Here is a 15,542-nt window from a genome sequence, read left to right as displayed (position 1 = left end):
TGACTCTAAAAAACTAAATTCCACTACTCTTACATTCAAAAACTCTTAATAAAAATGAGCATATAATTTGCCTATCTAACTGCTATCTGCGTGCTAGCTTTCTGTGATTTGTGTGCAAGGACATTGACTTTGCTTAATTTTATTATTGTTAAGTGCACTTTTACTATTTATTTAATACATTCCAGCATTTCTCCTTCTACTGATGGTCGGCTAACTGGTCCATGGTTTCTTTCTGATTTCATTCGTAAATAATAGATATTTCTCAACCCATGAGGACCATTTATGAATTACACATTGTAAAAATAATGGCCAACACATCGACAATAGCCATCTTCATCTAAACGCAAGGATTCAGGACATCACATCCTGTAGAATTTTGGATTTTCACAGCCTTTACTATTTCCTCATACTTTTCACTGATACTATTTTTTTTGAGCTCCTCAATCACTCTATACCTGTGGTTCTTTGGTATTTCTAGGAAGCTTTCTTTGAAGTTAAACAAAAAACATTTGTTTCATTACTGATCTTTTCTTATTCTCCTTCCATATAAAACAATGGATTTTATGGTCATGTTGAGGTTTTGACTGCTGGAAAGGCTCTTCCAACTGCAGAACAGTGACCAACTGAGACAGTGAAAAGCAGAGAGTGAATGGGGGGAAAAATTGCATGAAGTACTTTTCCCAATATCTGCTTGCCCCATGGCATTCAACGCCTAATTACTGATCTCAGTAGAATCTATTAAGAAAAGCAATTTGTATTTATAGTTGAAGGGAAAATAACACCTGCTACAGTATTGCACAGGATAAAAGGCAACAAGAAATCAAAGCAGATATGCAAAGTTATAAAAATAATTGTCAAACATAAAAACTTAATGGGAATAAGCTGAACTTATCAGTATGCATTCCACAGAATGTGGCCATGAATTGTAATTGGATAAATTGCAACAGCACAAGGGGCTTTAGATTGAGATAGTGAGGAATGAAGGCATTCAGATCACTGCAATTTTAATGGGGCAAAGCCAAAGGGGTATATTAAAGAATAAGAATCAGATTTGGGAAACAAGTACCCATTTATTCACAAAATGCTGGAGTAACTCAGCAGGTCAGGCAGCATCTCGGGAGAGAAGGAATGGGTGACGTTTCGGGTCGAGACCCTTCTTCAGACTGAAGAAGGGTCTCGACCCGAAACGTCACCCATTCCTTCTCTCCCGAGATGCTGCCTGACCTGCTGAGTTACTCCAGCATTTTGTGAATAAATCGATTTGTACCAGCATCTGCAGTTATTTTCTTAAACAAGTACCCATATTGGTTTGCAAATTAAAGGTGATGGGTATGAAGGGCAGTTAAAAAGTGTGTAAAGTTGTGGATAGCATGGAATAAGGACAGCCAGTAGAACATTCAAGTAGTCAAGTGTGAAATCAAATGTAATGGATGAGGGTTTCACTGACAAATATGTAGGAAGTAATGGAAACAGGCAATGGCTTAAAACTGGCTTGGAACTTCTGGAAGGATACAAGACCAGAAGCCTGGCTGTCAAAGTTAATCAGGTTTTTGAACAACCAAGTTCTAATCTTTTGTCCATGTTTGGAATGTCGGGCTCTCTGGCGAGGCTAACATTTACCACATCCAGCATAGAGGGGCAAAAGCAGTGCCCCTCAGTAATTATCATAAATATTGGTGTTGTGGACATGCATACATTCGTTTGACCAATAAATTAAAAAATAATAACATACCTTTCCAAAAGCTAGCACATTTTAATTCCTGCACATACCTTGCCTATTCCCAGTAGCCCTAAAGAAGATGACATTCTGAGCTGCTGCAGTTAGTCTTTTGGGGTAGAAATTTCAGGATTTAGATCTATCAACAATGAAGACATAACTACATATTTACAAGTCAGGATAATATATGTAAATGTTAGCGGAAATTATGGTGGCAATTCCATGCAACTTCAGCATTAGAATCCACTTGTTTAGGTGGTATTGTTGAAGCAGTCTTGTGAGAAACTAGACGATATATGCTGATACAGTGTGCCAGTGATGAAGGATGTTTTTTTTTTAATATCAAAAAATACTTTATTCCAGTAATAAATATTTACAAAAACATTGTCTTTTCAGAAACTCCATCTGACATTCCCGGAGGTTATACATTCAATGCAGATATTTATTGCCAAATTTACACAGAATCCCTTATTTGGAGGGGCGTCTCCACCACATCTTGCCCCCCATGTCCAGCAGCGGAAGGACCCTAGACTGTGGTCCTCCCCCACAGAGCCTTGGCTGCACCGAGCTTCAGTGCGTCCCTCAGTCAATAGTCGTTTATTTGTCACATACACATAAATGTGTAGTGAAATGAAACATTACCCGCAGTTGAAACACTAAGACCAATAAGAATAATCAATAAAAATGCAATAACACATACAATCATACACTAACACCAAACAAAAGAAACATCCATCACAGTGAGTCTCCTCCAGTCCCTCCTCACTGTGATGGAAGGCCAGAATGTCTTTTCTCTTCCCTGCTGTCTTCTCCCGAGGTTAGGCTGTTGAACTTGCCACGTCGGGGCGGTCGGGGCTCCCGACATTGGAGCGCCCGCTGGGCGGTGAATGGTCCACAGCCTATTCCAGGCCGCGCCGGGCGGTGAAAGGTCCGCAGCCTATTCCAGGCCATGCCGGACGGTGAAAGGTCCGCAGCGGGCCGACCCAAGCCCCGCGATTCGGGGCGGGCGAACACGCTGCCTCTGCCGCTGCTCCCGATGTCGGCCCCCACCCAGGGGCCTGCGGGCTTCCGACGTCCACACGGCCCGCGCCGGAGCCTCCGGAGACGAGTCGCAGCCGCTCCCGCAGCATCTGCAGGCAGTCAGCGCCGCAGGTGGTGAGTCCGGGCCGTGGGCCCCAGGTGGTCCCAGGTGCATGGCCGGTGGTAGGCCGCAACGGGAACGGAGACACGACACAGAAACAAAGGTCGCGTCTCCGTTCGGGAGAGAGATTTTTTTTTACAGTTCCCGTTCCCTCCCACCCCCTCCCCCCCAAACATACAAACACTACACCATATTAAAACTACAATTCATACAAAAACAACAAAAAACACAAAAGACAGACGGACTGCAGGCAAGCCGCAGTTGCGACGGCAGCGCTGGCTCCTCTCCCTACGTACTCAGCACGTACTCCTGCAGTCTGTAGCGGGCCAGACGGCAACATTCCCCGATGGACAGCTCGCTCCGCTGGGAGGTCAACAAAGCTCGGGCAGACCAAAGAGCGTCTTTCACCGAGTTGATGACCTTCCAGCAGCACTCGATGTCAGTCTCTGAATGCGTCCCTGGGAACAGTCTGTAGATCACAGAATCCTCTGTGATGGAGCTGCTCGGAATAAATCGTGACAGGGACCCCTGCAAACCTCTCCAGACTCTCTTGGCAAATCCACACTCTGTGAAGAGGTGGGCAACCGTTTCCTCTCCATAGCAACCGTCCCGAGGGCAGCGTGGTCTGGTAGTGAGGCTCCAGCGGTGCAGGAAGGATCTGACTGGGAGGGCTCCCCTCACCACCGGCCAAGCCAGGCCTTGGTGCTTGTTGGTGAGTTCTGGCGATGAGGCATTTTGCCAGACAAGCTGGGCAGACTCCACAGGATCCATGGAGTCATTCCCCTGCAGTGCCTGCAGGACGTTCCGTGCTGACCACTGCCCGATGGACTTGTGATCAAAGGTGTTGGTCCGGAAGAACCTTTCCACGAGCGACAGATGGTGCGGCAATGTCCAGCTGACTGGCACATTGCGTGGCATCTGCGCCAGGCCCATCCTTCGCAACACCGGGGACAGGTAAAGCCTCAGCAGGTATTGGCCCTTGTGCATATTTGGTGAAAGCCCAGAGGGTAGTAGAAAGGCTTTGTACACCCGCCACTGATAGGCCATAGCATAGCCATAGCATTTTTGGTTCATGGTGACCTTCAGGTTGTTGATGGTAATGGGCCTGATGATGATAATACTGTTCAATGTGAAGGAGTGGCACTCAGATTTGTCTGTTGAAGACAGTCTCTGCCTAACATTAGCTAGATAAATATGCTAATGGTACGGCTTTGTTAGGGGAAAATCCTACTTGACCAATCCAAAGGATAATTTTCAAAGATGTAACACAGTGAATTGAAGAGTGTAGTTGAGACAGTTTACATGGACTTCAGCAAGGTGAGGGATAGGGGATCCAGAGCAAGATGGCAAATTGAATCCAAAATTGGCTTGGTAATAGGAGGCAGAGTGATGTACAACAAATCAGTGCTGGGATCCCTTTTGTTTGTTAGCACAGTAATAATTTGGACATGAATGTAGGATGTATGATTAGTAAATTCTCAGATGACACAAAGTTGGTTTGACTAATAGTGAGGAGGATAATCTGAGATAAGACAATATTGATGAATTGATAAAATAGCGAGAGCAATGGCAGATGGAATTTAATCCAGATAAGTGAAAGATGAAGGATTTTAGACAAAAGGTACTGAAGTAGGCCATTCGGCCCGAGCCAGCACTGCCATTCAATGTGATCATGGCTGATCATTCACAATCAGTACCCCATTCCTGCCCTCTCCCAGTACTCCATTATCATTAAGCATCCAGAGAATTGGCCTCCACTGCCTTCTGAGGCAGAGAATTCCACAGATTTACAACTCTGAGTGAAAAAGTTATTCCTCATCTCCGTTCTAAATGGCCTACCACTTATTCTTAAACTGTGGCCCCTGGTTCTGGACTCCCCCAACATTAGAAACATGTTTCCTGCCTCTAGCGTGTCCAATCCCTTAGTAATCTTATATGTTTCAATAAGATCCCCTCTCATCCTTCTAAATTCCAGTGTATACAAGCCCAGTCGCTCCAGTCTTTCAACATACGGCAATCCCGTCATTCCGGGAATTAACCTAGTGAACCTACGCTGCACTCCCTCAATAGCAAGAATGTCCTTCCTCAAATTTGGAGACCAAAACTGCACACAGTACTCCAGGTGTGGTCTCACTAGGGCCCTGTACAACTGCAAAAGGACCTCTTTGCTCCTATACTCAACTCCTCTTGTCATGAAGGCCAACATGCCATTAGCTTTCTTCACTACCTGCATGCTTACTTTCAGTGACTGATGAACAAGGACACCCAGATCTCTTTGTACTTCCCCTTTTCCTAACTTGACACCATTCAGATAATAATCTGCCTTCCTGTTCTTACCACCAAAGTGGATAACCTCACATTTATCCACATTAATCTGCATCTGCCATGCATCTGCCCACTCACACAACCTGTCCAAGTTGCCCTGCATCCTGCATTTTAAACCGAACAGCCTGTTTCTGTGCTATCTGACATATTGAACATCTGTCTTATATTTGTCACAATATCTATATAGAAGCCTCTAACTTGGGAACATGCAATGAAAGAGATGTTCAGATCTCACACTTTATGGCCAAAATTATGTGAGAAATGGGAGAATGTGTCTTCACTTTAATTATAATTTCTCAACAAACTCAGGCTTTTTATTTTAAATTATGAATCTTCTTACCTCCAAGCGTCATTCCAGCTGCAAAGCACTTTCTCAGGCGACATGATGGACAGTTTTTTCTCCGTACTTTATCAATAGTGCAATCATTCCTGCTGGCACACAGAAACTTGTGTTTTCCTAGGAGAGAAATAATCACATAGAGAAGTTTAAATTGAAGTCAACAACTCTGGGAACAAGAGATAAAAATACATTAAGATGCAACTGGGCAGGAAAAATTGGTGTCAGTGGTGAACAAAGCAATTAAAATGCTGGAAATTCATCGCATACCTGTATGTGAAGAGACAAGCAATTAATGATTCAGGCTGAAGTCCTGCTGCTCGGTTATCAACCTGAAACATTAACTTTTCCCCTCTAAATGTTTGGCATGGGCATGGTGGGCTAAATATTTTGCTTCAGGAAAGAATATTATTTATTTATGATATTTTGGCCCATTCCTCAAGAAGAAAAAAAAATGTTGTTCATAACACAGGTAAAGATGGACCCAAACTTCTTTCAAACTGTCAGTTTGGATAGAAAAATAGTTGAAATCTCGGTCTTGCAAAACAAATATTTACTTTTAAACAGACAACAAGAAAATCAATAGATAATTATAATCTTTATACACAACACTCAAATTAAGTTCATCTCATTGGGCTTCCAAAGAAATTCCAAAGTAAGTATTATCATATATGCATGAAAACTTTATTACTACATTAACTAATTTTGCTTCATTTAAATTCTGTACTTTTCAGACACAATACTAATTATTTGTTTGTTACTCCCGATTCACCCAACCCTACCTACGGATGTTTTCCTGGAGGTTTCAATGTAAAACCATTTGCTCCACCAAATGAACTAATCCTGTCGTTAGCATTGCCAAATTAAACAAAAATAAAGTTATAAAATCATTTTTTTTTGTGATTTTTGTTTGTGTGCATTGTTTAGGGTAGTGCCCATATTAATTGTTACTCGTTGGGGTCTGCAAACAACCCTGGAGCTTTGGCAATTCTAAATCTGAGCTGGATTGCTACACAAATTGATGTTAATATTCAAAAATAATCTTTGAGCACCAGTATAAGGATTTACTGTGAGGGAAGAGGTGGCACAGGTCAATTTGGTAACAGCCTTTGACCTCTGGCATCGGTGTCGGCTGTGGAAAGTGAAGTGAAATGTTGGTTGCTGTGAACAGTCCCTGAGGTCATCTCCCATGCTCTCGGAAAAGTCCTCAAATTTCATGGTCAGTTTGGGAAGTGGGACATGGCGATCTCAGTGCAGAGAAGCAAAGGGAGCAACAGGAGGCATGGTTATCGTGGTCGGACATTGTGGTGATGATGGAAGCAGCCACTGGAGGTCCAATAGCAACCGGGTGAGCGAGCAAATTTAGAGCTGCCAGGCCGACCCCGACATCATCAATCTAATGGTAGGCACAAAATGCTGGAGTAACCCAGCGGGACGACAGGCAGCATCTCTGGAGAGAAGGAATGGGTGACATTTCGGGTCGAGACCCTTCTTCAGACTCTATCTAATGCTATCAATCATCAATCTAGTGCCAGCAGGACTCCAGGCCTTAAAATGAGAAAAGAAGAAATTACATATCTCCTTCAGCCAAGATGAGACTTGAAAGTTGCAAGATGGCTCAGGAACATAGCGGCTCTTTATGTGCTGCCCCAGAACAGGATCTTACTCATAATTGTTTCACTCTTTTATTTGTGCGACTGTACTCATGTATAATATAATTTGATTGGATAGCAAGCTGAACAAGCTTTTCAGTGTAACTCAGTATGCATGAGAATAACAACTAAACTAAAGGAAATTCAGAATGTCAAATCAGGACATTTCAATGGCTTACATATTAATGAGTGATTTTTTTTTTTAATTCATTCGGGGAATGTGGACGACTATCATTATCGTTAGTAGCCAACTACGATGGTGGGAATGCAGATATGTAGGCCAGGTAAGACCAGAAATGATGACTGATTTCTTTCCCTGGTGGATATTGGTGAACTAAATGTGGCTGAACAACGATCTGACAATACTATGGTTACTCTTACTGAGACTAATTTTTCCTACCCCCATTCTTGTTTAACTTAATTACTTGAATTTAAATTCCCAGGCTGTCAGTGAGGTTCAAATTCATGAGTCTGAAGCTCTTGCTGCAAGTCCAGAAGCTTAACCACTGCCTCTGTAGCAGGAATTGCACAAATGCATTAAACCTGGGACGTAAATAATAAATTGATTTTGTAGCAAAAGTGAATGTGACATTTCAACAAGTATTTATTTTAAAACTATTATATTATATTTCAAATTGACATACAATTCAAAACCTAGGAAACAAGATTATACTTTCCCACATTTCTTGAAGAGAATATAAATGCTGACAATGCAATGCCTATATATCTATCTATATACTAAAACTTTTGTTTGTTTGTTTGTTCCTGAACTACAGCCAAAACGGTACACGATAGTGCGATAATTTTAGGCCCACCTTACTCACTGTAATCCCTTTGGTGCGAGGAAGAGGTTTCATTGAAATCAGTGTTATATTTTTTAAGTTATTCACATTTCAAAGTTTAAATCTATCTCCTAGGGAGGGAGGATAAGGGGGGTTGAGGGGGGAGGGGGAGGAGAAGGTGCTGCATCAATGCAGGAGAGGTTTGGGCCCAACGGGTCCACTTGGTCTAGTAGATTACTAATAGTGTAAAGTGCATCTGATGAATTATTTACAATTCAAGTCGAAAAGTCTGATTGAACTTCCAGCCAGTTTTGTGTTCCAATAGTAATTCTATGAAAATAAATATTAAACCAGTGTACATGCAATGTATTGCTCTGAATTCAGAAAAATGGAAAAATGGATTGATCTGAATTCAGTCAGTCACTAACAAAAATAAATATTCCTATCATGAACAAATATATTTATTTGTAATCCTTAATCAGGAGCATATTTTTCTTTGCTTTATCAAAATTTTCTAAACTTGTCTAAAAGAAAGGCACAGTGCTTTATGAACCTTCACACATCAGAAATAAGGCTCTACTTCTACTTAAGAGTGGTAGTGGAGGTGATTATAAATGGAACCTATGAATGCCCCAAGTCAGGATAAGGATCTTTTTTTTTTTAAAGACAGAATGAATGTCATAGATCACTCTCAGAATTGCAAAACAAAATTGAACGGGTAGCTAAATTTATGTTCAGAGAAAAGGTTATTCCACACAATTAAGTTAAATAATTTAACTTAATGGATTCCTCACCTACGTCTTCACTGTGTCCTGTAATTCTGTTCTCACTCCCCATCCTTCCAGGTGGAAAAAGGATAGAGTTCCCCCGTTACTCATCTTTCACCCCACCCCACTCCGCATCCAACACATCATTCTGCATCATTTCTGTCCCCTCCAACATGATCCCCCCACCAATCACAACTTCCCATCCCCATCCCTTTCCTCCTTCCACAAGGACCACACCTTCCGCTACTACTTGGTTTCCCGTGCAAACCACCCTCACCCCAGGTGCTTTCCCCCTTCAACTGCAGGAGATGTAGCATCTGTCTCTAAACCTCCTGCCTCACCTCCATCCAGACATAGTTCATGTGCACCTCGTCTAACCTCATCTGGCGTGGCCTCCTGTACATCGGCAAGAACAAGTGTAGACAGCGACTGTTTTGCCGAACACATGCTTGGTCCACCAAGGCCTGCTGGATCTCCTGGTTGCTAACTATTTTAACTCCCATTCCCATACTGACCTACCTGTCCTGGTCCTCCTCCATTGCAGAGTAAGTCCATGTGCAAACTGGAGGAACAACACCTTATATTCCTCTAGGGTAGTTTACAACCCAATTGCATGGAACTGAATTCTTCAATTTTAGTTAACTACGTAACCCTTCCCCTCTTGCTTCTTCCCTCATTCACACTCCCTGCTCTCCCCCCCTGCTCCACCTGGATGCGCACCTATTTATACCCCCCCCTCCACATTCCTTCACAAAAATAAAAGGGGAGAAGGAGGGATGTCATCTGAAAACTGGAACATCAAAGCAGCTTTCTGCTTTTTAACAGCCAGTTCTGTTTTCTTTTAATCATCAATTTCAGATTTAATGTGCTCTGAATTGCCTGGTTCCTGATGTGAACAGATAAAAGTTAGGCCTATTGAACAGCAAGATTTTTGCCCGAATACCAATCATAATGCTTAATAAACCAAACCTATTTGCAACTGAAACCTTCTATAGGGTCTGTGCAGTTCAGCACTAGATTCAGATGGAAGTTAGGGCTACCACTGAGGAATGAAGCAGAGTAGAAAGCGTCACGGAGACAAAAGTAAGGAGCCATTAGTAAAACAGAAGGGGGTCACTATTAACAGAACAGCAAAGATGAATCCTGCATCGTTGTGCAAATTAATTGAATTACGATCTGATTTTGCTAATTTTTTCGTGATGAGTTTCTATGTCCACCATTTGGTTTTATATTTATCAGAAACTCTATAAATCTCTCAGAAAAAAAGTTATTCTGGTCATTTTTAATTCTCTGGTATTTATCATTAAGCAATTGAGACATTGAGTCACACGGTGTGGAAATAGGCCCTTCAGTCCAACTTGCTCACACTGACCAACATGTCCTATCTACACTGGCCTGCGTTTGGACCATATCCCTCGATACCTGTCCTATCCATGTACCTGTCTAATTGCTTCTTAAACTTTGCGATAGACCCTGCCCCAACTATCTCCGCCTGCAGCTCGTTCCATACACCCACCACCGTTTGCATATCATAACATATATATACAGCCGGAAACAGGCCCTTTCGGCCCACCAAGTCCGTGCCGCCCAGCGATCCCCGTACATTAACACTGTCCTACACCCACTAGGGACAATTTTTTACATTTACCCAGCCAATTAACCTACATACCTGTACGTCTTTGGAGTGTGGGAGGAAACCGAAGATCTCGGAGAAAACCCATGCAGGTCACGGGGAGAACGTACAAACTCCTTACAGTACAGCACCCGTAGTCAGGATCGAACCTGAGTCTCCGGCGCTGCATTCGCTGTAAAGCAGCAACTCTACCGCTGCGCTACCGTGCCGCCTAAGTTACTAAGTAACTACAAAGTTACCCTAAGATCTTCCCCCATTCACCCTAAACCTATGCCCTTTGGTTCTCGATTCCCCCACTCTGGGCAAGAGACACTGTGTGTCCACCCAATCTATTCCTCTTATGATTTCGTACACCTCCATAAGATTACTCCTCATCCTCCTAACCTGCTTTCCCTACAGCTCAGGCATTCGAGTCCTGGCAACATCCTTGTAAATCTTCTCTGCATCCTTTCCAACTTGACAACATCTTTCCTATTACATGGCGCCCAGAATTGAACACAATACCTTAATACTTCACTAACGTCTTATATAACTGCTACATGACCTTCCAACTTCTATACTCAATACTCTGACTGATAAAAGCCAATCTGCAATACCACCCACTTTTGTATCATCTGCAAACTTGCTAATCTTGCCATGTACATTGTCATCCAAATTATTGATATTGAAAATAAACAGTAATGGTCCCAGCACTGATCCCCGAGGTACACAGATAGTCACAGGCCTCCAGTCTAAGAAACAACCTTCCACCAACACGCTCTGCTTCCTTCCATGAAGCCAATTTTCTATACATTCAGCTATTTCTCATTGGATCCCATGTGATCTAACCTTCCAGAGCAGCCTACCATGTGGAACCTTGTTGAATGTTTTGCTGAAATCCATATATACATCTACAGATCTGCCCTCATCAACTTTTTCGGTCACATCTTCAAAAAAACTCAGATTCGTGAGACACGACCTCCCACGTACAAAACCATGCTGACTATCCCTAATCAGCCATTGTCCATCTAAATGCATGTATATCCTATCTCTCCAGCAACTTTCCAACTACAGATACAAATCACAGGCCTATAATTTCCAGCCCTTTCCCTGCAGCCCTTCTTGAGTAGAGGCACAACATTTGCCACCCTCCAGTCCTTTGCCTATATTTAATGACAACTCGTAAATTTCAGGCAGGGCTCTCGCAATTTCCTCTCTTATTTTCCACAGTGTCCTTAGATATATCTGATCCGACCCAGGATATTTGTCTACCTTCGTAAGTTTGCTCATTCCTCACCAGCTAGACCAAATTGATTTTGGAACATTCGCATTTACTCAAATAATTGTGGCAGATATGTCAAACACTAATTTTTCCCTATGAGGTATGACAATGAAAAAGGTTAGACAAATAATGCTTATATATTTCTATTCTACTGCTGTTTGATTATGATGAAAAACATTAGAAATCAAACTGTAAAGCAAAACAATTCAGTCTTTGTGTGTGATTGTTAACAAAGATCAGCAATAATAAATAATTGTTTACAAATCAAGAAAAAAAAATCAGAAGTTCTAAAGAAAGTTGATAACAACTTTGGAAACACTTCAAAACCACTGAATGGAAATAGCTGCAGCCAGATCTTTAAAATGAATTTAAATTTTATGTGTACAGTTTAATGTAAAAATATGATTGTGTTATGGGGTTACAACTTGTATTTATAAGTGAGTATAACTAAAATGTTAGTGTAGGGACATAGGGATTGGTTGGATGGTCGAACCCTCGGATTGGCTAGCGAGGTCACGAGGTGGGTTAGCGCGGTAGATTCGAGTAGTCTAGCGTTGGAACCCTTTTAGGTAAGACGTTAGGTAGTAGTCTAGAGCTTTGCGTGTTGCGAATTGTCATGGGGTTTTTAGAGCTGTTTAATAAACTTTGACTGCAGCATCCATCGCTATCGGACTCACTACATTGGTGACCCCGGACGTGATCCGAAGATCACAGGAGCATGTCGCAGGTAGGGGCGAACAGTGGACTGCAGCATCCATCGCTATCGGACTCACTACAATAGATCAGTGAGTCACAGTTGTAAAATAGGACAGTTATGTCAGAGATAACCATTGTCTAACTGTCAACTTTTTCTGAATAGTTATAAGTTCAAGATGATCAACCAGAAGCATTAACTCTTCTCTAAAAACAGAAAATGCTGGAAACATTCAACAGGTCATGCAGCATCTGTGGCGGGTGTTGATAGTGTCTTCCACGTTAAACGCCACCGCCAAATGGTCTTCAACCTAAAATGTCAAGTCTCCTTTTTCACAGATGTTGCCTTTTTAATGTTTCCAGCCTTGTTTTTATTTCAGATTCCCTGCATACGGAATTGGTTTCTGCCTTTGCACACTGACATGCATTTCCAATTTTATTGTGGATCTCCAGAATGCAAATTTTTAATTATATTTTTACAAAATATGATGATCTTCTGTCTATCAATCAGGCATTTTAAGATTTATTTTAGGGCACCAAGAAAGGAGAATATTTTTTGTTTAAATATACCAACATCATTTAATTTATAATAAATTTTATTTTAAATATCTACTAAAATAACTTTATTTGGAATTAAATTTCAATGTAGGCATCATATTTATGTTGTATTAATTCAAAAATCTTTTTGCAGTGTTGAATTAAATGTTAAAAAAATGTTTAAAAAGTGTTAAAAAAATGACACAGCAGTATTTGATGATGATATAATTCTCCTGATATTTTCTCTCGTAACAAACACTATTGCAAAAAAACAGGACATTACTTAAACGGATCCTTTTAGAAAGACATTCAAAGAATGGGTACCAAATTTGGCCATACAATTCAGGAAATTGAATTGGGCAAATCTGAAATGTGTATAACTTAAATTTGTAATATATTGTAATGTTATAATGCAAGAAAATTGGGCAAGTTTGTAATATGTATAACCCATGAGCTTACATACGACAGAACCATGATGGGAAAAGTGGCCAACATAGTGAAGTAACTTAAAGGTCATGTTAGGAGAGGCAATAAATAGATTTAGGATGTGCTTAAATCGCAAGGCATTGTCAGCTGGAGTGAAGATAAACATAAGATGTTGGAACCCAGGCCGAGGGCTATAAAACTGATTATGAGACAAGAAGAGTCGCTTTGTGACATCCATTTGCAGAACAAATGAGAGAATGCTTTTCTAATCAACAAGGAGAGGCCCTAGCAGTCAGTTAGCTAGAGGTAACTCCAGCAGTAATAAAACAAGGATTAAAGACTACATAGAAATGTTGATTACTGGTGAATTATTTCATAAATGTAAAATTTGCATATATAGGTAACCATTGCCTTGCCAACCATTAAATGCAGTACATCTTGTGAGTCAGAGAAGCACTTTGGGTCCTCTCAGAGTGGTTCCCACGTTATACTGTTAAGGCAATGAATAAACCAACTTGTTCAAGAAACTCAACAATGCTCTACGATATGAGCATTGTCGCGATCTGAGCCATAATTAAGAGAGTGACTGAACCCCCCGTAAAATCCAAATTCAGGGTCCAGGTCAAACATACAATTCCCTCAAACATAGGCATTCATTATTAGTGAAATATGTTTACATACTCAAACCCAGAACAACATTATATTTTCTGTGCTTTGTGCACATTCAATAATTGTATGCATCCATCTCTGTTCAAACTGTTTCCGTTTTCAACAATGTTTGTAATTTCTGTTATAAATGGCAACTTTTAGAGGTTACAAAGACAAGTTCTTACTCAAAATATGCTTTTGAGGTAGTTCTGTCATAATGTGATAGTTATGTTCCTGAGTAACCTAGGGTAATGGAAGAACATTATAAAAATAAATGTGTCAATGGAGAAAAGGGGGCTAAGAATTTCCGGCTCACAATAACAAACTTTTATTTATCCACAGAATATACAAAAATAAAGGTCTTTTTAACAGCCTTACATTTATTTTTGTTATTACAGGCTAACAAAATAATATGCTGTAATTCTGTATGCTACTTTGTTTAATAGAACAACATTGCCCAAGTAACAATAGAATCTATTGCTTGCCAAATTCAATGTCCACCTATGTGAAACTGACCGACTGTGTTCTTAAGAGAAAAATGGTGTTCAATTACTGCTGGAGGTTGCATGGAAACATTTTTTTTTGGACTATTTTCTTTTCACACCAGTTTTTTTTGCTTGTCAATGTCCAAAGTAACTTTTAAGCATTCTCTAGTTTCCGATCAAATCACATTTTAACCAATTGCACGGTGAAGCAGCAGTGGAGTTGCTGCCTTACAGCACCAGAAACCCGGAATAAAGAGCTTGACCACGGATGCTCCCTGTATGGAGCTTGTACGTTCTCCCCGTGACCTGCGTGGGTTTTCTCCAGATGTTCCGCTTTCCTCCCACATCCCAAAGATGTACAGGGTTGTATATTAATTGGCTTCGGTAAAATTATAAATTGTCCCAAGGGTGTGTAGGATAGTTAGTGTTTGGGGATCGCTGTTCGGCGCGGATTTGGTGGGCCAAAGGGCCTATTTCTGCGCTGTATCTCTAAACTAAACTAATTCACCTCACATAATACAAATATCATTCCCCAAATTATCAATTGCGTTACATTTAATTCATGCTGCGGAAACACGGGTTATAGCAGAACTGATCTGTATTTTTAAATAATTATTATAAGATATTAAAAATGCATCACAATTTGGTCAACATTCGTGATAAACTATTGCTCTTAACCATTTCTTGTTAAGTGTTATGAAAATAGTACAGTACAGGTCTGAGGCAATCATGGCACTGCAGAATGTTCTGGTCACAAGGCAAATTGAGTATGCTGGCTTCAGTACTAGAGACTGTGGCACAAAAGAAGTATCCTAATACTGGAAGTAATCCGATCTTTATTCTAAAGCAATGAGTGAAATTTAAATTATGACATCTTACAAAATGTGTATTCCTAAGTGTGGATTGAGGAGAATGAAAATGAGCAGAAAACACATTGAGAAGATGCAGGAGATAGCAGATGCCAGAATCTTGAGCAAGAAACAAAATGCTGGAAGAACTTGGCAGATCAGGCAGCATTCCCTCTAGGCATGCTGCCTGGCTGCAAAGTTCCGCCAGCATTTTGTTTTTTGATTGCTACCAAATGAAACTGAGAACTATTAAAAATTAAATGACAAGAGGATAAAAAGCTACCAAATGG

General features: G+C 40.9%; 1 protein-coding gene across 2 annotated transcripts in view; it reads right to left on the bottom strand.

Moving 5' to 3' along the window:
- Nucleotides 1-15,542, bottom strand: part of ar (androgen receptor) — a 151,532-nt gene that overhangs the window by 75,372 nt on the left and 60,618 nt on the right. For both annotated transcript variants that reach the window (XM_078412143.1, XM_078412144.1), the window contains exon 3: nucleotides 5,524-5,640. In XM_078412143.1, the coding sequence (XP_078268269.1) occupies nucleotides 5,524-5,640 (117 nt within the window). The remainder of the gene's footprint in view (nucleotides 1-5,523; nucleotides 5,641-15,542) is intronic.

This window comes from Rhinoraja longicauda, chromosome 15 (assembly GCF_053455715.1).
Source record: "Rhinoraja longicauda isolate Sanriku21f chromosome 15, sRhiLon1.1, whole genome shotgun sequence".
Lineage (NCBI taxonomy): Eukaryota > Metazoa > Chordata > Chondrichthyes > Rajiformes > Arhynchobatidae > Rhinoraja > Rhinoraja longicauda.
This window is presented reverse-complemented; position numbering and strand designations above follow the sequence as displayed.